Here is a 22,693-nt window from a genome sequence, read left to right on the forward strand (position 1 = left end):
CAGGGCTTTGCTAGTAGTGGAGTAAAATAATAATCTGTTTCATTTTCTCTCTTTTAATTTTCCATTTGGACTTTTACTTTTAACTGTGACCAAATAAATTCTCCATCCTGAAGCCGTGAACCAATAACAAATAAGTCCTTCTTTATGTTGGTCTGCTGTGTGATTACTGCAGGGCTGACTGGCAGCAGGGAGGCCTTGCGGTTAGAGAGATCATTCTTTAACCCGACAATCCGGTTCAACGCCACTACTGTTAAGCAGCGCCCTGACTATGTGTCCTTGAGCAAGACGTGGAATTCCGGCCAATCGCGGCATGCTGTTCTGGAGCTGTCCCTGCACTCCTGCCCAGGCCCGTAGCCAGAACCATATTTTGGGGGGGGGGGGGGGGTCGGGCAACACTGCGAAAGCTACCGGTAAATAAAATTCCCACACTGTATACTATAGCCTAATACCCAACCGTACGGTAAATGTCCACGTATTAATGGCCCATAGATAATCATCAATGCATTAATAACAAAAGTGAGTCTTACCTTATAAAAGCAGGTCCAATCGTCTTCTTTGTCTGCAAAAGATGTCCAGTACCTCTTCCGGCGTCACCACAATGTCTCTGTGCTCCGAGAGCAATGTCAGTCCATTAAGCCGTCTTTCCGTCATTGTACTGCGCATTTTGTCCTTGATCCTCCCCAGACGGGAAAAACTTCTCTCGACATGGGCACTGGTGACAGGAAGCGTGGTCAAAACGCGGAGGAGCTTGAAGATGCTTGGAAACAACTCTCTGTTACAGGCATTAATGCCTCAATGCATTTTGTGGAACATAAGTTGCATCTTTCCATTTATCCCGCCAGGTGTCAATTTCTGACTTTACAACTTCCAGATGCGGTTGACACTTCATCAGGATACAGGTTGGAGAGCGCTTGAGCTTAGCTGTCGTTCAGCATGCCGACCTTAGATGGCAGTAAGGAGCAGAGGTTGGAGATCACATTTCTGTGTTTGCTGAAGCGTTCCTTCATCTGTGATGAATAAAAGTCAAGCATGACTATGAAAAGCTTTTGCCGGTAGTGATTTTCACAGGCCTTCAATGGATCCTCATTGCAGTCCATGCCTCTTCGTGGTCGAAATTCAACCCATACTTGGCTGCTTGGGAAGAGGTCCTTTGGAAAATCTGCCTGAACTCCATCTCAGAGTTAGCCCTCATCTCATCTACCTGCTTAATAACAGCATCAGCAGCTGAAACGCAACTCACCAAGTCACAATTTCCTTCTGAAGGAAGGTGGACAGGTGGTAGGTTTTTGCAAGCATCTTCTCACTCACATTCATGGACAGCATGAACTTCTGCATTGTCAATTGAATTAAAGAGCTGAGTGGCTTTGACAGATGTGTCTCCTGTGAAGATTTCACTGATTTTCTGCAGGCTGGATCGCACAGGGTCTAAAAGCTCGTTGAATGTAAATATTTGCGTCGTGGCGTTCGACCCATCTCGTTTCACACAACTTCGTCAATCACGTTTTCTTGCAGTCGGGTAAAAGACGCTCCGTCTCGTGCCGCAGACTGCATGCAGACCGCAAAGCCCAATCATGGAAAAAAGTGCAGATTTCCGAGACAATTCCAAAGCAATTTCGCACCATTTGTACAGTGCAGCACTTGTTAGGACCAAATTCAAACTCTGGCTGGCACAGTGCACATAAACTGCTTGCTTGTGCTTCTCTTTGATTTTAGCTTGGGCGCCATTTAAACGGCCACTCATGGCAGATGCGCCGTCGTATCCCTGCCTGGCCACGTAAAAACTGTAAATCAACGCCTGCATTCTTGGACTTTTCGATTGAATTGGCGATTGCCTCCCGGTTTAACTTCTCGATATCAACAAAGGACAAAAACTCCTCTCTGATGCTATATTGGCTGTCATGCTGGTTCACGTATCTGACACAGACAGAAAGCTGCTCCCGCCCTGAACATCTTTCATTTCATCTGCCAACACAGCGAACACTGCGCGGAGTTTACTTTCTGCACCAGTTTGTTTGTTATCACATCTCCAATTATGCTGATTATTTCATTTTGTACACCAGGACTGCAGCAGCTAGCGTTTGCTGCACATTTACTCAAGTGTTGTAACAGTACTGTGTCGCCAGATGTAGCCCTAAACCTGAGTAAAGCCCTGAAATTTCCGTCATTGTGAGTTGGCTCATTCAATGTCACTGGTCTGAATCAATATCACCTCTCAGGGCGAGTTCTTGGCGACCGCAAAAAATCAACGTTGCAATGATGCTTTTGAGTTTTTCTCGGGTTTCTTGGACTCGCTTTTTTCTCTCAGAATCTAGCCTCAGTGAAATTGCATCCATTTTATTGTTTGAGAACCATTTGGAAATTGTCCGCTTTCAAACATGCATCCTTGTGATATGCCTTTTGTGCATGGTCTTTGACGTCTCTAAAGCATGTTTCCAGTCTGAGAAGTGGACATTAATTAGCTTGCCAGCTTTTTCTGTGCCCTCCCTTGCCCACATGCTCGACTGCAAACGCAACACAGTGCTTACAGAAACAACCGCCGGCCCTTGTTGAGTATACTAGCTAGCCAGCTAAACTGGTCAATCCCATGACGTTGGAACGTAGTTTACCTCCTAGTTTTGTAGGGAATGTTTGTCCGATATTGGCCGTCCAGTCAGTGAGTATATTTCTCTTCTCTGTTCGTCTGATATTTTCCACCAATATAATCCACAAAGTCGTGTGAAAACGTTTCCGAGGTAGAGGTCGGCGGGCGGGTCTGCTAACTCTGGCTCCGTTTCCGAGGAGGAGGGCAGTGGGTCTGCTAACACTTGCTCCGTCTCCGAGGAGGAGGGGCAGTGGGTCTGCTAACACTTGCTCCGGAAAATCGGTAACCTTAGTGACCAGATCATCTGTAATGTTCTTTTTTTTCTTTTTTGAGTCGGGACACGTTGAAACAAAAAAAATCACTGATTTTACGAATATTAACTTGACTGCTCTTGCCTGATTTACAGGTAGCTTTCGGCGGCTCCATTGCTTTTGAAAAGCAAACTATAGATCCACCATTTAGCTAGCATAACCAGTGGCAGGTTGCTTAGCTGACTCGTCAGACCCCTGAGCCAATCAAAAGCCTGTGATTTTATTTGTTTTACGAACAAATTAACTGACAGCTTTAACGCCTGTCAGTCATGATAGATTGCAGTGTATGAGTAGGCTAGAGGGGCGGTGACAAATAATCAAAACGATAACTAAATAATTATTGGTGTCATTTCGGACGGGCCGTGGGGTTTCGGGGGGGGGGGGTTCAGACACGAAAACCACCTACCTGGCTACGTGCCTGCTCCTGCCTTCCTAATGAGGTGGGGAGAGCCTGGGGGGGGGGCGAATAAAAGAGAATTCCCCTGTAGCGCTCATTAAAACATTACTATACGATCTCCTATCGTCACAACTGGCAACAGTGCCGACAGAAATTGTGTGAAAATAATTGTGTAGTGTGATTTTGCATCCGCTATTTACGCCGCAGTTTAACCATGTGTGATCGTTCCAGGCTTCCTATGTTTTCTGAGCAGTGACGTCTCAGTGTGCCTCAGAATTCGGTGTCTTGCAGAGTGCTGCAGCATCAGGGCATGGACAACACCTGCTATTTAAAGGTCCGGAGAGAGTCGTCACTGTTACTATCAAGCCCTTGTAGGTGTTCTTGACTGCCGTGGCGAAGGCTGTCGTGTGATGAGTGCTCGGTGAAGGTCTGGACACGTGAAATCCCATTTTCCTTGCGTGAAGTGAGAGAAGTAAGGACGAGAGGTCTACCCTTGCTACTCAGGATTCCTTTTCTTCTCACCCTTATCAAGACGGCATCAGACAGCCAAAACAGCCAGGCTGGTTGGCACCACTGCCAGGCTGTGCCAGCTTGTCAAAAGAAGGCCAGGGCGTCTCGCGGGGCAACCCGGAGCTACGGGTCTGCAACAGTTTGGGTCGGTCGCTTCGATGTCTGCCGTTTAAAACAAGAATGGCGCCCAACGGCCCCCCGTCTGTGAGCAACACACCGCTGCATCCGCCGCAAAAACGCCCGCCCCTTTCCAAACCTCATATTCATAAAGAAATGAAAACGACATAAATAAAATGAGTTAACGAGCCCGCTTGACTGTACCACCGTCGTTCTAAAAACGGGGCTTTACGAGATACACAAGGTCTCCCTGGTCTACGCCCACATTTTGGAATTCGCGAGTACATCAGAGTCACGGAGGGAGCTAAAAGCAGGCTGAGAGCCGAGGCTGCGGGCCGGCCCGGAGAAGAGAGACATCTGATCCGGTGCAGTGTGTGTTCAGCACAACTGTTTTGGGATTATCCTAATTCAATGTGCGGCTAACTTTGATGTTATTTTCCTTCCTCCCATTGTCTGAAGCCCCTCGCTCGCTCCATAATCCGGCCTTTGAAGTGAGCAGCGTGGAAACAATGTCAGCAGGCGACACGCTCCTCAGACGGGCCCACTGACAGCCCCCCCCCCCAACCCCCGTGTGTACTTCTCCCCACTCTTCTTTCTCTCCTCCTTTCTTCCCCGTCTTTCTGTTTGCTATCTCAATCCTCCGTCTTCTTCTTCTCCTCTCTGCCCTCACCCTCCCCGTCCCTCTCTCAGAGTGTTTTTGTCATACTATCAACCCCCCCCCTTTCTCTCTTTCACCTCTCACTCCTCCTCCGCTGTCTCTATTCGTCATCTGAACAGTCCTTCAGTCCCCCCCCCCCCTTGCCTCTCTTCTCTCTTTCCCGCTCGTGTCTGGCCTTTAATCAACAATTCACCCGTTAATTGGAGTCTCATTAACGGGTGGTTAACATAGGGGGATCGTAATAATGAGGACACAGATAATGGCAAACACAGAGCCTTTGTCTGCTGCCGACACAGATGCCACGGCCGGGCTCTCGCTAACACCGTCGCACAATAGGGACAGCGCATGCACATGTCGTGTCACAGTAAATAGATGTGAATGATTAAAAGGGGTGGGTGAGAGACAGACAGACAGACACACACACACACACACACACACACACACAGAGGGAGGAGAGTGGGGGGAGAGGAGAGAGTGAGGGGGTAAACAGGGAGAGGAGAGAAAGAGAGAGAGGGGGGGAGGGAGAGGAGAGGAGGGAGAGGAGAGAGTGAAAGAGAGGGGGGGAAGGAGAGAGAGCGAGGGGAGAGAGGGAGAGGAGAGGGACAGAGAGGGAGAGAGGGGGGGGGCAGGGAGAGGAGACTGAGCGCGAGAGAGGGACAGGGAAAAAGAAGGGGTGACGGGGGACAGAGAGAAATTGGGAAAAGATCTGACTATCGTGGTGAGTGACCAGACAGAGTTACATCACTCCATGTGGGACAAACGTCAGCTTGGGGGGAGGCCTGGCACCACATAAGCTGAACTGCTCCCCACCGCCAGCCCACACTTTCAGTCCGACACAGGTTTGGATAACGACAAATGGAAAGGCATTTCTGACATTCCAGGTGTGTGGCCAGACCGGGCTGGGGCTTCCTTGACCCAGGGCACGCCGACCGTCTGCGGAGACGAGCCAGACACGAGCCAGGGAGCCCGGGACGCCAAGGCCAAGATGGCGAGGGATCTCAAAAAGGGAGGCTCGCAGACCTGTCTTTCTTATGTGGCAACTGCGACCACAAACAGACAAGGTTGTGTTGGGAAACGACTCCAGACACAACAAGTCTTTATTTAGACAGCCACACCCCATCAACTGCCACCGTGTCCCAGACTGGCTGCTACTGCAGGAGGAAAAATAAAGGGTCATAATCGCACGAGAGATCTGCAGGGAGGAGGCTAACGTCAGGTATACTTACAAAAGAAATGCACAAATCAGATATTGTTTAATCTGTTAGAAAAAGATCTTTTTCAAGTTTTACCCTAATTAGGGCAATCACAGTTTGCTCTTTAATGTTTGTTAGCACAGCGCAGCTTCTCTGTTCTCCTTTACTGATCAATTTATGGTAATAGACTGATTTAGGAGTCTAGACTAATCTGGTGTCTGCAGCCAAAAGTGGTCTAAGGTCGTCCCGTATCAAAGTCAAGGAGATAAACAAAACATCCTGGATTCTTTTTTTTTTTTGGACCCCCCCCCCTTTTTTCTCCCCAATTGTACCGGGCCAATTACCCCTCTCTTCCGAGCCGTCCCGGTCGCTGCTCCACCCCCCTCTGCCGATCCGGGGAGGGCTGCAGACTACCACATGCCTCCTCCCACACATGTGGAGTCGCCAGCCGCTTCTTTTCACCTGACAGTGAGGCCTTTCGTCGGGGGGACGTAGCGCGTGGGAGGACCACGCTATTCCCCCCAGTCCCCCCCGAACAGGCGCCCCCGACCGATCAGAGGAGGCGCTAGTGCAGTGACCAGGACACATACCCACATCCGGCTTCCCACCCGCAGACACGGCCAATTGTGTCTGCAGGGATTCCCGACTAAGCCGGAGGTAACACGGGGATTCGAACCGGCGATCCCCGTGTTGGTAGGCAACGGAATAGACCGCTACGCCACCCGGACGCCCCAATATCCTGGATTTGTAAACTCGTGATTTTACTGGCTTATCTAACCATCGTCCCACTGCCGCAGCTTGTTGTTTTCAGAGGGCCAAAACATTAACAGCCATATCAGGTGTGGGGAACAGGTACAGGGCACAAGAAGGAGTGGAAGGAGTGAGGAGTAGGCTAGGCTATAACTAACAAAAGAGGACAAGGAGGGGGGATAAAGAGAGGCTTCGCCTGAAGAAGTGCAGAGTGGAGCAGACAGATTTACAAGCTCCAGCCAGACACAGAGCACATGAACCACTTAAAGATGCTGCGGAGTTCGCAACCAGTCATAAAACCGACTAAGCCCGAGCAGCCGAACTGCGACTGAATTTCAACAAAAGAAAAGCAAATCATGTCTGGTTTAATAAATTGATATCCAGGAAAGCAGCCTTTCTCTGGTGATGCAGTTACTAGTGTCTCCCCCTCCTTTTAGGTCTGAAGGGTTTGGACAAAACCTACAGGGAACAAAGGCAAAAGGAGGGCGTAAAACCCCGAGCAGCCCAACTCCATAAACTGCTGCTGTGTTGAAAAAGAGATGTCCATCTTGGTCACTGACAAACTCGTGGAAAGGTTAGAGAGCTCCAGCGGGGGATATAGTCGGCGCTGATGGAGTTTGTAAAGTTGACTGATTCTCAATCTCTACCGAATGACGACACTCGCACCTTTGGAATTGAAAAAAAAACCCAAAAAAAAAAACCAAAAAACAGGCCCAAGAGTCTTCCAAGGCACACATATTGTGTGTGTGTGTGTGTGTGTGTGTGTGTGTGTGTATGTGTGTGTGTGTGTGTGTGTGTGTGTGTGTATGGCAAAGGTCTGCAACTGATCATGATCAGAGAAGGTTGAATCAGTTCATCTGGACACACATGATCAGCTCCTTGACAAGGAGGGACGCTGGTTTGAACGGGGACTCAGACAGGCCGTCTGTTGCCCCTTTTCCACGACATGGTACCGGCTCAACTCGACTTGACTCGCCCTTTCTTCGTTTCCCATGACTGGAAAGTACTGGCATTTTGGTAACTGTTACACTTTTCTGGTACCACCTTTGTCGAGGTTCCAAAAAAACTGGAGCGGGTACCAAAATCAATGCAGGCCTCTGATTGGTCAGAGAAACGCCTCGTCTGAACAAACGTCTTCTTCTTGCTGTGGAAAACAGCCACATACTGAGGATTAAGTATTGCTGACTATGGAGCTGCCAGGGAAGAGGAGAAGAGGAAGGCCAAAGAGGAGTTTATGGATGTGGTGAGGGAGGACATGCAGGTGGCTGGTGTGACAGAGGAAGATGCAGAAGACAGGAAGAAATGGAAACGGACGATCCGCTGTGGCGCCCCCTAACGGGAGCAGCCGAAAGTGGTAGTAGTAGACTGAGGATTAAGTACAGTAAGTACAGTATCCCCTCAATGTCCGCCATTGTTCTTGTTTGGTTTTACAATGGTCGCGCTGAAGATGACGTCACAGCAGTTCAACCAGGCGTCGCTATGACGACCAGCTACACTGAGGGGGGTACTGTTACGGTAATGGAAAACGACACAGAAGCGAGTCGAGTTGAGCCGGTACCATGTAGTGGAAAAGGGGCATACGTTAAGAGGGAACAACCATCCCGGAACGGGGGGGGGGGGGGGGGGCTAAGAGTACATCTGTCGCCATCTTGCAATGCTGTGATTACAACCAGTCCCAAATCCTCTGTGAACAGTACACATGTCCATTGTAACTCTAGTTCACGCTCAGGCCTATTTGCATATGAAACTGGTTGTTGTTTTGGTCGTTACGCCACTGTATTGTTTATAAGGGTGGGGGGGGGGCACCTGCAGTCACTGTATTGTTTATAAGGGTGGGGGGGGGCACCTGCAGTCACTGTATTGTTTATAAGGGTGGGGGGGTACCTGCAGTCACTGTATTGTTTATAAGGGGGGGGGGATACCTGCAGTCAGTTGAGTCTGAAGAGGTCACTTATGCCCCTTTTCCACTACTACATGGTACCGGCTCAGCTCGACTCGCTTCTGTGTCGTTTTCCATTGCCATAACAGTACCCCCTCAATGTAGATGGTCGTCACAGCGACGCCTGGTTTTGAATTTCAAAATGTACTTTTAAGATAACTCCGCTTCGGTATTTAAAAATGCCGGGTGATGCAGTGACGCAGTGACGCGTTTCTTTGACCAATCAGAGGCCTGCATTGACTCTGGTACCCGCTCCAGTTTTCTTGGAACCTCGACCAAAGGTGGTACCAGAAAAGTGGTGACAGCTACCAAAATGCCGGTACTTTCCAATCATGGGAAACGAAAAAAAGGGCGAGCCGAGTTGAGTCGAGTCGAGTCAAGCCGGTACGATGTTGTGGAAAGGGGCGTTAGATGAGTGATGAAACGTGTCTGTCAATAAACGTTGTGTCCAGATGAACTGATTCGACCTTCTTTGATTTTCTCATCTGGATTATTGAGCATGCATCAAGACGTCTGCAGCTGATATTTTAGTTTCCACGGTTACTTATTATTAAAATGTTCTAACATAACGAGACCTCCTGTTGAAGTTGTCAGTATTAAGAATGTTAATATTCCCGCCCACTGCGCACCTTGTTGGCCTGATAGGCACTGCGGGTCAAGGTCCTCCTCTCCTGGTCCCAGCGAGCATTGGCCTCCTCCAGCCTCCTCTCCGTAGTCTGCTGAAGGTGCACGGCCTCCTCCTTGGAGCCACGCACCGATGTCTGCAGCTCCAGCACCAACTGCCGGCAAGGACAGGGGAGACAAAACAACAACCAGTTTGACTTTTGGCCAAGCGCAGAAGAACGACAATTTATCAGCAGCTGGGACAGATGGACACCTGAGGAGGCGCTAACCCATTCCCACCTGTCACGGTGATCGAAGAGAAGACGGACGAGACGGTGAGAAAACGGCCCGCAGCGGACTTTTATGATCCAGCACCGGGAGTTATTCAAAAATTGTGCAACTTTGACATCTTGTCCTCATTTTATTTTGCTTTGGAAAATGGACTTGTATAGCGTGTTTTTTTTTTGCGGCGTCGAAAAGAAAACGCAGTTTTGAAACCACTGAAACAGTACCGACTTCAAAGCCCCGAGAAAAACCTGTTGCCAGATGCAAAATGCGAAACACGCACACTAGACAAAACGCTGCTCCGATTCGTTTCATTTCACCGTTCTCACAGAGTGACTCATATCAGATGGAAAATGCATTTTGCATTTATCACGGATTTGGACCGCATCAACAACAATCACCTTGAAACACTGCCTCTCCCAGTGTCTCATGTCTTTCTTTTTTTTTTGTTGAGAACAGACAGGGGAGAGAAATTCAGACAGAGAGAAGAAGAGCGAGGAAGAGAGATGAGTGTGTGTGTGTGTGTGTGTGTGTGTGTGTGTGTGTGTGTGTGTGTGGGGGGGGGGGGTTAGACAGGGAGGGTAAAAAAAAAAAACCTCCTTTTTGAAGAGCAGAATGACTTTGTGTTGGTGAACTTGCGGTGCACACTAAGATGAAAAGGAGCTGCCTCTGCTTTGAAATCCTCCAGTCAAAATTAACATTCTATTTAAGCCACTGCCAGAGAAAGGAAGGAGGAAGATGACGGGGAGGGGGGTGAGAGAGAGAGAGAGAGAGAGAGAGAGAGAGAGAGAGAGAGAGAGAGAGAGAGAGAGAGAGAGAGAGCAGGCAGTGCCGTTGTTAGCTCCAGGCTAGACAGATAATTGTTTACCGTGTGCAAACTCTGGAGGACCAGCCCTGCTGGAATCTACTCATTGTGTGGGAGTATGGGAGTCAGAGCGGAGGGAGAGTTGACCACAGGGGGGAACAGAGAGAGAGAGAGCGAAAGAGAAGAGAGAGAGAGAGAGAGAGAGAAATAGGGGATGGATGAGAGGGAGATTAGGCTTATTTTGTCAGTGGGTGAGCCACATGAAAGCAACAAATGGCACATTATTATGGGAACATCAGTTCTGGGTTCCGGGTGTAATGATTATTTAGCAATATAGATTCCCTGCATCTGGTGCTCAGCCCCGGGGCGGTGGCAAGAAGGTCCTGGGTTCGAACCCCGGGGTTGTCCGACCTCAGAGGTCGTCCCGGGTTGTCCTCTGTGTAGAGTTTGCATGTTCTCCCCATGTCCGCGGTGGGTTTCTCCGGGTGCTCCGGTTTCCTCCACCATCAAGAAAGTCGTGCATGTTAGGGTTAATACGCCTGTCTGTGCCCCTGACCGAGGCATGGCATCACAGACTGGGGTTGGTCCTCGGGCGCTGCATGGCGGCTGCCCACTGCTCCTAGCTACACAGCTAGGATGGGTTAAACGCAGAGAATAATTTCTCTATGGGGATCAACAGTGTATATAAAAAAAAAAAAAAAAAAAGCCATCCATATCAACCATAGGACTCATGAAGAGTGCCATGAACTGAGAACAGTTGGGTTGTTAAGTATTGTGGAGAAGCTGTGCATCTTTTTGTGTATTTACTTTCAATGGCAGGCAATTTAAGAGGTGGTTAAATCAACGCTTCCATGGAATTTCTTTACCGATATACATTAATGTAAAGGAAAATATAATGTGCCAGGCGCTAATAAACCATGACTATCCATCCATCCATCCATTATCCAAACCGCTTATCCTGCTCAGGGTTGCGGGGGATGCGGGAGCAGTGACTGCTGGGATAGGCTCCAGCATCCCTGCGGAGTAGGATATATTTCTGTAGTTTATTCATCCCATGAATATACCACAGGAAAAAAACGAGGTTAATTTGCATATGGCAGGAACCTCAACCTTTTCTTCCAAGGTCGCCGTGCATCTGCTGCACCCTACCGCCCGTGGTAGACTCCGTCCACCTCCTACCTACTGCATCCGTAGATGGTAAGTGATAAAGGAACGATCCAACCGCAGCACCCTTACTCCCACCCCCCTCCAGCATCATTATGAAGTGGGGGATGAGAGTGTAACCCTGTTCTGTTCAAGGGTCACCCAGGAGGACCACTCACAGTTAGACGCTTAACACAGGAGTAAAGACGCTAATTAGAGGAGCTCTGTGAATGTTTGTGTGTGTGTGTGCGTGTGCGCAAAGACAAATAGACAAAGAGAGAAGGGAAATGTATGAGCGAGAAGGAGCCGTGCACGTGCACACACACACACACACACACACACACACAAACGTATCTGCTTGCACAGCGTGTCTCCAGTCCCCTCAGGATAATGTATAGCGCGGTACGTTTTTAATTGGGCTATTAGCCGTGTGGCTGAGCTCGAGAGTGATGCCCCCTGTCAGACACCAAGGGGTTAACAGCCGGGGTTAGGCTTTGGAGGTTCAAAGGCCTCTTGTTTACATTGGACTCAGTTGCCCCGAGGGTTAGGCAACAGACACCCCCTATGTTCCACCTCTGAAAACAAAGCCGCCCGAACCCACTGACAAATAGCGTGTGTTAATCACGCATATTAATAACGCTCGCCCAGAAAGCCTGCACCCTTGCCATAACCCATAACTATATTTGGAGGGGGGGGGGTGTTTAATTCTGTCAACAAAGGTTTACATGTAATGTTAGAGAGAGAGAGAGAGAGAGAGAGAGAGAGAGAGAGAGAGAGAGAGAGAGAGAGAGAGAGAGAGAGAGAGAGAGAGAGAGAGAGAGAGAGAGAGAGAGAGTGTGTTTGTTGAATTTTAGCCAGCGCCGTGTCCCCAAAACAGAGGATTAATCACTTATCGCTTTGTCTGCGGTGGGACACCGCGCCACCGAGCCAGGCAAACACGGCTGAACTTTTGCACAGCGCCCGGCTCCTTTTGAAGTCGGCCGTTGTGTAACCTAATAAGCTACCGTTTCGTCGTAACGCGCTTGTCAACCCAGGAACGGAGGGACTGAAAAGGAGGAGGAGAAAAAAAAAGAAAGAAAAACAAGAATAACACCCCCCCATCCCCCACCACCACCACGAGTTGCTTCACTTGGTAACGAGGGGCAATTATGGCCAAATGACTGTGATATTTTACCCCGCTGCATATTTAGGAGGAAAACTCTTTACTCCTGTAGTGTAAACAGCACTTAGGGTGTTGGGCTCATCTACAGCAGCGGCTACGAGCCGTCTGAACTGCGAGACGTTGTGCCGAGAGAGAGTGCGCCCTGGGAAGCTGCATCCCTGGGAGGAGAGCAAAGTTCTTGGGTTTTGAGTGGGCTCTGAAAGAGAGAAAACGCAAAGGCGAAGACGACGCCGTAGGCGACGAGGTAAAGAGTACAAAAAAAAAATGTAAAGGCAAACGAGGGAGGGAAAAATGTGTGTGTGTGTGTGTGTGGGGGGGTGATAACGAGGCAACTTATGAGTGAACTTGGAGCACCTTTAGTGGACCCCCCCCAACACACACACACACACACACACACCGCTGACTCCAACCCCCTACACCAGCAGCTCTGAAGAAGCACGAGGCAGATAAAGTGGCGTACTGATTAAGGACAAACATCGGTGTTATCGAACGTGCGGCATTAGATGCTCGGGTCTTCTTCTTGGCTCTAAGAAGCCTGAAATAGTCGCCTGACTTTTTCCAAACCCCCTTCGGAGGCGCACGGAGCAAAGCCTTCCGAGGACTAGCCTTCAATGCCTCTGGATGTAGGAATGAAGGTGGGAGGGGGGTGGTGGGGGGGGGGGACAGAGAGAGTGGTATGAGGGAGAAAAGCAAGACGGTGGGGCTACAGACTTTATTTATGTAACACAGACCTCAGTGTTTTATATGTAGATTTATTTGTCTGAGCGTTACGTAAATTGCAAACCGCAAATGGGGTGTGTGTGTGTGTGTGTGTGTGTGTACACCTGCGTGTGTGCGCATCGGCTTTAGGGGGAAAGCAGCACAGGAAAGCGAGAGTGTGTGTAGGTGTGTGTGTAGGTGTGTGTGCCTGAATTCTCCTCCTCATGGCTCCCGTCTGTACATCTGTGTATTTTCTCAAACAGTCCAGTGAAAAAAAAGGAGAAAGGTGTGTCTGTGTGGGTGTGTGTACTGTATGTGTGTGTGTGTGTGTGTGTGTGTGTGTGTGTGTGTGTGGGGAGGGACTGACTGATTACCTGGGCAGATTTGGCAAGCTTCTGACCATACTCCTTCTCAATCTGCTTCAGCCTGCTGTTGGTCTGCAACCGGGGTGGGGGTGGGGGGGGCGTACACAGACAGACAGAGATTAAGAGTTTAATTTAATCCACTGTTAGAAAGCATGAAAGAAAAACTTTTCCCATCTCTCCCTACAATAGAAACATACACACACACATACACACACACACACACGGGCAGTGACCCCTGCCTCATGGCAGCGTGTCCCTCCAGTGCAAGCCTGTGGCCCCTGGGCACGGCGCCAGGCACAATGCCCCAGTGTGCCAGTAGGCAGCGATGGGCATGGGGCGCAGCGGGCACCGCTGTTCTTCCTGATCGCCTGCCAATGATTCATCACTTAACAGGAAGGTGGGGAGGGGGAAGGATTAAAACGTTGCTGCCAATTAGCTGGGGGTAGAGAAGAAAAAAAAAACAGAGACGGGGGAGCGCTGGGAGACACAACATGGCGGAGAGGGAACGGCAGTGAATGGAAATTGTTGTGAGGAGTTTATCGAGCAGCGCTCGCCTCTTTGTTTTCGGTGTTCAGCAGAGGGAAGCGAGCCGGCTGGGAGCACGAGACCGCCCTGCTCTGAGCTAGCTGTGCTGCGACTTCGGCGGTGCAGTGGGGGGGGGGGGGGGGCTCTGGACCGGAGTCAGAGAAGATGTCGAGTACCAGGGAGATTTTATATAGGATGACAACAGGTACACGGAGGTACGGTGATGTGTGCCGCAGCAATAGAACTCAGAACAAAGGTGCAGGAATGTTGATTAAACGTTTCGTGATATGTCTCCACTTATTTCGTGGCCTAATCCAGCAAGCCAACGTTACGAGTTATTACATGAGGGTACTGACTATAAACTACAAGAACACACATACCCAAACTAACACATACAAAAAACATCACTGTCCAAGAGAGTGAACGCCAGCCAGGATGACTGTCGGAACTGCCGGTCTGCATGGGCTAGCAGTTAGCTTAGCCCGCCCCGCTTCCGCGTCCTGTCAGACCACCCTGGGCGTTTCCTCCTTGTGCGCAGCTCCAGGCAGGGGCCGAAGTCCCCGGGCCCACTGGACGAAGCAGACCGAGCTCTCCCAGCTGATCCAGCGCCAGCTCCCCCAGCCAGACACCCTCGACACACCTCCCCGCACTCCTCACGACGACATCAAAAAACACACAGTCGACGCCGGGTGAGGCCGCCGCCAGACCGCCCTCGGTGCTATGGGAACTGCCGGTCTGCGTGGGCTAGCAGTTAGCTTAGCCTTCCCCGCTCTCCCAGCCGATCCAGCGCCAGCTCTTCCAGCCATCAAGCGAAGACAAAACTTAGACGCAGATGTGGACAAAGACACTGCATGGACGGTACTGGGTGAGGCCGCCGCAAATGTGAATGTGTGCCGCCATCTTCCCACACCGGAAGCAGAAAAATAATTGAATAAACAAAATAGTTAATTTTATTCATTCAATTGACCTATTCATAAGTCGAATAGTCAATTTTCTCAAGGATCATTCCAGAAATGAACAGCAGCTAGTCAAGTAAAACGCATTTCATGTCAAAATACAAAAATTCCTCACAAACTGTGATCGAGTCATTTTTTTGGGGGGGGGGGGTTTATGGAAGTGGTGAGGGAGGACATGCAGGTGGCTGGTGTGACAGAGGACGCTGCAGAGGACAGGAAGAGATGGCAATGGATGATCCGCTGTGGTGACCCCTAACGGGCGCAGCCGCAAGTAGCAGCAGCAGTAGCTCTCTGAGGGTGGGGGTATCAAAACCCAGCACACAAACAAGAACCCTTGAATCTCTCTTTCCCCTCCCCCTTCCTAGCGCCCACTGACAGACGGACAGCTCACTCAGCAGACACTGTTTCGCTGAATGCGTCTCTCAAAGCCACCGACACCTGAGCACCGTTTGGACTCGCTGCCCGTGCAAACACTTCCTGACAAACAGCGTCTGGTCCGCTCTGAGCGGACACACCTGTCACCACGGCGGCACAGAGCCGTCACCAAGAATACGGGTCTGTCTTCCTCCGCCAGAGCCTTTGAGTGGCGGCTAGTTTTTCCCTTGGGGCCCCTACAACAGCTGACGAGAGAGGGAGAGACAAAGAGGGGTGTAGAGAGAAAAGGAGAGAGAAAAAAGTGTTTGTGTGTTTGTGTGTGTGTGTGTGTGTGGTGTGTGTGTGTGTGTGTGTGTGTGGCCGGTCACTGGGGGGGGGGGGGGCGTTGAGGAGTGTCATGGTGTTTTTTTTTCTATAAATCTGTTGCTGGCCTTGTTGCTCTGCAGAGTGCCGTGGCCTGACCCCGGCTTCAGCTGTCAGCTGGTTTTTAAACGGTGCCCACACTTCAGCTCAGTTCACCTTATTATTAAAAACAACGTGCAGGCACATGTTAAAATGAAGTAAGGAGAGTTAAGGAGACTTAACATCCACATTTAGCCTCTTTGGGATCTTAAGTCCCAGCCTTTCCCCCAGCTTCCATTATTGATAATTAACCTATCAGGCAAAATTACTTTTTTGGGGGGGGGGGGGGGGTTCCCCCTCTTTCTCCCCAATCGTAGCCGGCTAATTACCCCACTCTTCTGAGCCGTCCCGTCGCTGCTCCGCCCTCTCTGCCAATCCGGGAGGGCTGCAGACTACCGCATGCCTCCTCCCATACACGTGGAGTCGCCAGCCGCTTCTTTTCACCTGACGGTGAGGAGTTTCGCCAGGGGGACGTAGTGCGCCCTCTCTGGTACTTTTGATGGAATATTTTTTTCACAGCCATATTAATTTCTGATCAAACAAAAGATTTTGAGTTTGGCTTAAATTGGTACATCCTCTTGGGGGGCATCCGGGTAGCGTAGCGGTCTATTCTGTTGCCTACCGACACAGCGGTCGGCCGGTTCGAATCCCCGCGTTACCTCCGGCTTGGTCGGGCGTCCCTACAGACATAATTGCCCATGTATGCAGGTGGGAAGCCAGATGTGGGGTATTAGTCCATGGGCCAGAGCCCAAAATTCCTATTTCGGTACACTCAAGGTGGCAAAACTTACTTATAATTTTTGAAAGGATCCATGTCTGTAGATGATATTTTGGTATGATAACCATTCCTGAGTGGCAGCTGTATCACAGTTATCAGCTCATGAAGTTAACCACCCCCTAAAGTAAATTGCATTTTAGACGCTGGTGCATATCCTGGTTTAGCCTCATGGTCAGGACATTTTTCAATGTTCTATACTATTGTCTTTGGTATCATTTTAAAGGGGACCTTCTTAGCTTTCATTCAAGCCCTGTTGTGGATATTTCTCACAAATATAGAGGTCACTTGAGCTCTTCAACCCGTCAATAACACACATCTTTCTGCAATGTTCGCCTAACTATATACTTTCTTTTAGCCCTGTGGCATCTAGGAATATCAGGGACACAAAACACAAACACTGGAATACTCACAGGACTGTAAAGATTCAGGAAATGTATAATATACCCATACTATTTCATTGTGTGAGGTGATTGTGAACCTTAAATTAGAAGGGCATTATTACTAAGAAACTAACTAGACCAAAGCCAGTTAGTCCATGGGTCAGACCAGATATCGATATCACCACAAGGTGACACAACTCCACTGGTGCCATTTTATTTGGTACACTAACAGAAGTAAAATAATACATGATAACCTTTCAAATGAGCAGCTATTTCATTTTTCTTTCAGGAAACCTGTTTCTGTGCCTCTCACGATTGTGTATTTGCCCAGATTTTTACAATATAGCATTTCAACACCCCTGGTACTGATTAGCCTAGCTTAAACTCTGGGACAGTTTTTAGTTGGCCAACAACCAAGGATAACCAGTACTGTGTACTTCCATTCATTGTGCTAAGCTAGGCTAACGTGCAGCCAGATAGCTTTCTACTAAACACATATAGAGGAAACTGGTATCTATCTTCTTGTCTCACTCTGGAGAAGATTGTAAGCTAATTTCCCATAATGTTAGCATGTTCTTTTAATGTATATGTTAATATGATTAGTTAAAGTGGCTACGAGGAACTTTCATCTTGTGTTGATTTTAGCGGCCTCGTGTGGACAAAATTACAGCTGTTGCATAGCAACTAGGTAATGTATCTATTTGTGGCTATGTAAGATAAATAATGGTAATATGACGCTGGTGAAGCAAAGTAAACTTTGTTTTAGTAGTGTTCATACGCCTAAGTTACATGTATTTGTTTGTATGTGGCAGATGAAAACTGACTGAATATGGCCACTGGTGAACAAGCAAGTTTTTACCCAATACCAAAGCACCCACGGGTGGAGTGCATTATCCACTGTTCTGATGATACAGATAAGCTGGTTTCACTACAAAGTGTCGACTCATGGAGAACTCTGCTTAGGGCAGCTCAGATACAAAATCATGCACCAGTTTTGAAACTGGCAAAAGACATTCCTGAGGGACAGATTCCAGCAATCTACTACCACAGAAAGTGTCGCAGTATCTTCACTATGAAGCAAATTCTTGATGGCCTCCTTGCAAAAGAAAAGAAAAGTTGTGTCTCTGCTGAAGAGAAACAATTTAAGAGAGTAGCTCGACATGCTCCAAGTACATCTAGGACTTATGATGCAGAGTGCATATTTGTCAGAAAAACAGCAAATATTCCAAGAGACAGAATACGAGAGAAGTACTGGTGCAGTGTCGAGAACTGCGAGCTGATGCAAAGATCAGGAGTGCAGCCACAAAGAAAAGGGACAGCAGAATCCTTGCCATTGTGAGTAGAGACCTTGTAGCAGCTGAAGGGCACTACCACAGGTCATGCTATAGACTTTACACCAAAGAAGAGGTTTCCAAAGGAGAGGTTGCCAGCAATTAAGATGATGATGCTGCAGCCCAGTATGAAGCTGCTGTGAATAAGGCATACAATGAGCTGTTCCTCTTCATCAGGATGGAGCTTTTTGGCAATCCTCAAGTGATGACAATGACTGATCTCTCTTCTAGACTGGTAGCTTCAATGAACTCCCAAGGCATTGCCCAAGTCAAGGAATCAACCAAGAAGCACATAAGGCGAAACCTGGAGAGTGAGTTTGCTGGAGCCTTGCAGATATTCCCTGATGAGAAAGGAAAATTCCTCCTCTATCCCGATAACTTGTCCATGAGGGAACTTGCCAAAGAAAATCAGTCTCTCAAAAGGGAGCTGCAGACCCTGAAAAGTGTCAGTGCACAAGATGTTATAGCCAAAGCAGCCATCAAATTGAGAGCAGACATTAAAAGTCAAGATGTTCCTCAAACCTGGCCGCCTGAAGTCAAACCAGAAGCAGAATGTCCTACCATTCCAGAGTCGCTCATTATCTTCCTGTACTCTCTACTCACAGGCTCAAATGATCCTGATCATGCATCCCAGAGAGTGCAGTGCCTTCTGCAGTCATTTGGCCATGACATAGTATATGCAGTGACATGTGGAAATACCAAGCCTTCCAAGCACATTGTTCTGCCATTCAGTGTCAAATCGTTGACAGGAAATGTAGAGTTGATAAACATCCTCAACCGACTTGGTCACAGTGTGTCCTATTCACAGATGGAAGAGATCAACACTGCCCTGTGTCTCCAGAAACTCTCATCATCAGGGAGTGGCATTGCCCTTCCAGCTAACATCCATCCTGGCATATTCACAACTTTAGCCTGGGACAATATCGACCGTCTTGAAGAAACTGTCAGTGGTGAGGGAACATCTCACAGAGTCAATGGGATTGCTGTGCAAGCAAAACCAGTCAACCCACTTCCTGTCCAACCCATGCCCACTGTTCCCAAAACAAAGAAGAGAAGCATTGATGGACCCCCACCAATGTTAGCAACTTACAATGCTGGACAACGGGTAGGGCCACCACAAAGCAAAAAGTCAGATGCCGATACTGCAGCCAATACTAAGCTTGCCAGAGAGAAAAACCTTCTTTGGGTCCTAGCACGCATGTCACAACAAGAAGAACAGTCAGTCAGCAGCTGGACAGGCTTCAACATCCTGACTCGAGGAGAGATGACGGTCATCCCCGACAATATAGGCTATCTGCCTACCATCAATGCTCCAGCGACACAAATGTCTACTGTCAACGAGGTGCTTAACCAGTCACTGAGCATCATGCAGTGCTTAGGCCTGAGGAAGATTGTCTGTGTCTTTGACCAAGCCCTGCATGCGAAGGCTGTCGAGATCACATGGAAACACCATGACAAGTTCCATGATATCATCGTTAGGCTTGGGGTATTCCACACCATCTGCACACTGCTGGCAATAATAGGAAAGCGTTTCCAAGATGCTGGACTCAAAGACCTCTGCATTGAGTCTGGCATGATTGCAGAAGGCTCAATTGCTGGTGTTATGGATGGCCGCAAGTACAACAGGGCAGTGCGACTACACAAGCTCCTGTATCAGGCTCTCATGCGACTGACCTTGAATGGTTTCCTGTCCTGGTTGGAAGAAACTCACAGGAATGACATGGTTCACCTGAATGAGACACTGAAGACCATTGACAGCCTTGGGAAAGAAGTCTCACAACATGCTTTGAAGGAGGTCCTCGAGAACAGCTCTTGTACACGCATCATGGATCTATTTGAAGTCTACCGTGAGTTCCTTAGAGGTGGAAACGGCAGCCTCTCGAACTTCTGGATGTCCTATTTGGACATGGTTGAAATCTTGTTGGGGCTCATCCGAGCATCCAGAGAGGGAGACTGGATGCTACACTTGGCTAGCATTCCAGCAATGATCCCATGGTGCTTTGCTTATGACAGGATGAATTATGCACGCTACCTCCCCTACTACTACGCCCAGATGTCTGAGCTGCCCATCACACACCCAGATGTGTACACAGAATTCATGGAAGGAGGCTTCTCAGTCCAACTGGGCTCCACCAATCCCTTTGGCCGAATCCCTGTTGACCAAGCTATAGAAGAAACGGTGAACAAAGACACCCAAACAGCTGGAGGGACAAAGGGATTCAGCTTGAAGCCAGGAGCTGTGACCAAATATTATCTCACAGCTGAGTATAGAAGCATGTACCTCAGACAGCTGAGAGACCTGACAGGTCAAGGCAGGTGCAAATGGTCTCATCCAGATCTACAGAGTCCAAGGATCAAGAGAGATGAAGCAGATGTCCAGTCTCTCATGGACCTTATGGAGAATAACTGGCTCAATCCTATGTCCCCTGATGAGATTGATTTGGTTAGCCTCTCCACTGGCAACATGGCCAGTGGAGACCATAGATCTCTTGAGAGCTCTTGAGAAAGGAGAAGAGGCCTACCAAGCATTCCAGCAAACAAGGTTAGATGCAGACCCACCACCTGTGAAATTCCACGACAAGATGACCAAGCAAAGTCTGAAAACATTCTCCAATGTCAGCACAAAACAAGCTCATGGAAAGAAAGCACAGGATGTGGTTCTGAAGGCAGATAGAAACCTTTTCAGTCACATGATCCTGGTGGCTGAAAGCAGGAAGGTGAATCTGAAGGATGTCCTTGCCTACCCATTGGGCCCACTACCATGGGCACTGGCAAATGCTGATGGGTCCTTACGAAAAACAAACAAGGCTGCACTTGCCAGAGAGCTTGAAAAGAATGTATCTCCTGCAGAAGACATCCCAATCCCATCTACTTCCATCATTGATGGGATGAGCCTGGTCCAAAAAATGAATGGCAACAACAAAACCTTTGCACAGGTGGCAGAGTCAGCCTTGACCCAGGTCCTCCATGAGGGAGCACAGAGTGGGAGGATTGATGTTGTTTTTGATGTCTATCACCAGACTTCGATCAAAGATGCTGAACGACTGAACCGGGGTGGAGACATCACTCTCCAGTACAAGAATCTTGCAGGGGGACACCATGTCCAGCAGTGGAGAAAATTTCTGTGCAGTTCCTCCAACAAGACCAGTCTCATCAAGTTTCTGGTGGAAGAGTGGAAACTCCCACGATACAGAGCTATGCTGCATGGCAAGGTGTTGTACATGACCTGTGAGGAAACCTGCTACAAGTTGACAGAAGATGGGTGTGAGGAAGCAGCAGAACTGCACTCAACACATGAAGAAGCTGACACCCGTCTGCTCCTGCATGCATTGCATGCAGCAAATGCGGGCTCAAAGTCAGTTATCATCACAGCTGAGGACACTGATGTGATGGTGCTTTGTCTTGGCTTCCAGAAGGACATCACCTGTCCCATCTACCAGAAGTGTGGGACTCAGAACCGCACACAGTTTGTCGACATCACCAAACTGGCAAGTTCACTTGGAGACAGCATCTGTGACAGCCTAATTGGCTTACATGCCTTCACAGGCTGCGACACTGTCAGTGCATTCGCTGGTCGAGGGAAGCTGAATGCCCTGAAGATAGTGAGAAAGCACACTTCCTGCCAAGAGACTTTTAGTCAACTGGGACAGACATGGAATGTGAGTGATGAGCTGTTCCAGAAAATTGAGCAGTTAACCTGTCGGATGTATGTTGCTAATAGCAGCACTGCTGAGGTGAACAAACTGCGTTACCAGCTCTTCTGCACCAAAAGGGGAGAGGTTGAGTCCAGCCAGCTGCCACCATGTAGAGACTGTCTCTTTATGCATGTTCAACGAGCCAACTATCAGGCAGCAATATGGAAGTGCTGTTTGCAGGCTAACCCTGTGGTGCCAAGCCCTACTGAGTATGGATGGACAGACGAAGAAGGCAAGCTGGCCATTTACTGGATGCGCTCCCCACCTGCACCAGATGTGGTCTTGGAAATGCTAACATGCAAGTGTGTGCATTCGTGCAAAATGCCAAGCTGCATGTGCCTGTCAAATGGACTTCCATGCACAGACATGTGCAGGTTACAGACCTGCAGTAACCAAAAACAGCAGGATGGTCCAGAACTGGACTTTGAACTTGGGGAGTCAGATGATGAGAGAAACGAGCAGTTTGATGAATGACAGTGTGATGATTCTGATGGTATTACTGTGGTAGTAGTCTATTGATGCACAGGATGTTGATTCTGGACTTGGTTACCCAGAGCTTGATAACAATAATGTAACCATATTCACATATACCCATTACCCTACCCATTACCATTACATATACCCACTAATGATATGGGATTACATGTATCATTGACTAAGTATATGTAAATGTCAATGTTGTTTAAAATATTAAAATAGTTCATTACCTCACTATGGTATTCCTTTTTATCAT

At 48.7% G+C, this 22,693-nt stretch overlaps 1 protein-coding gene across 1 annotated transcript in view; it reads right to left on the bottom strand.

Annotated features, from left to right (window-relative positions):
- Positions 1–22,693, bottom strand: part of cep112 (centrosomal protein 112) — a 150,852-nt gene that overhangs the window by 24,830 nt on the left and 103,329 nt on the right. The window contains exons 21-22 of the mRNA XM_056288467.1: positions 13,528–13,590; positions 9,086–9,235 (exon numbers count right to left, since the gene is read on the bottom strand). Coding sequence (XP_056144442.1) covers positions 9,086–9,235; positions 13,528–13,590 — 213 coding nt within the window. The remainder of the gene's footprint in view (positions 1–9,085; positions 9,236–13,527; positions 13,591–22,693) is intronic.

The sequence above is a fragment of the Lampris incognitus genome, chromosome 10, assembly GCF_029633865.1.
Source record: "Lampris incognitus isolate fLamInc1 chromosome 10, fLamInc1.hap2, whole genome shotgun sequence".
Classification (NCBI taxonomy): Eukaryota; Metazoa; Chordata; class Actinopteri; order Lampriformes; family Lampridae; genus Lampris; species Lampris incognitus.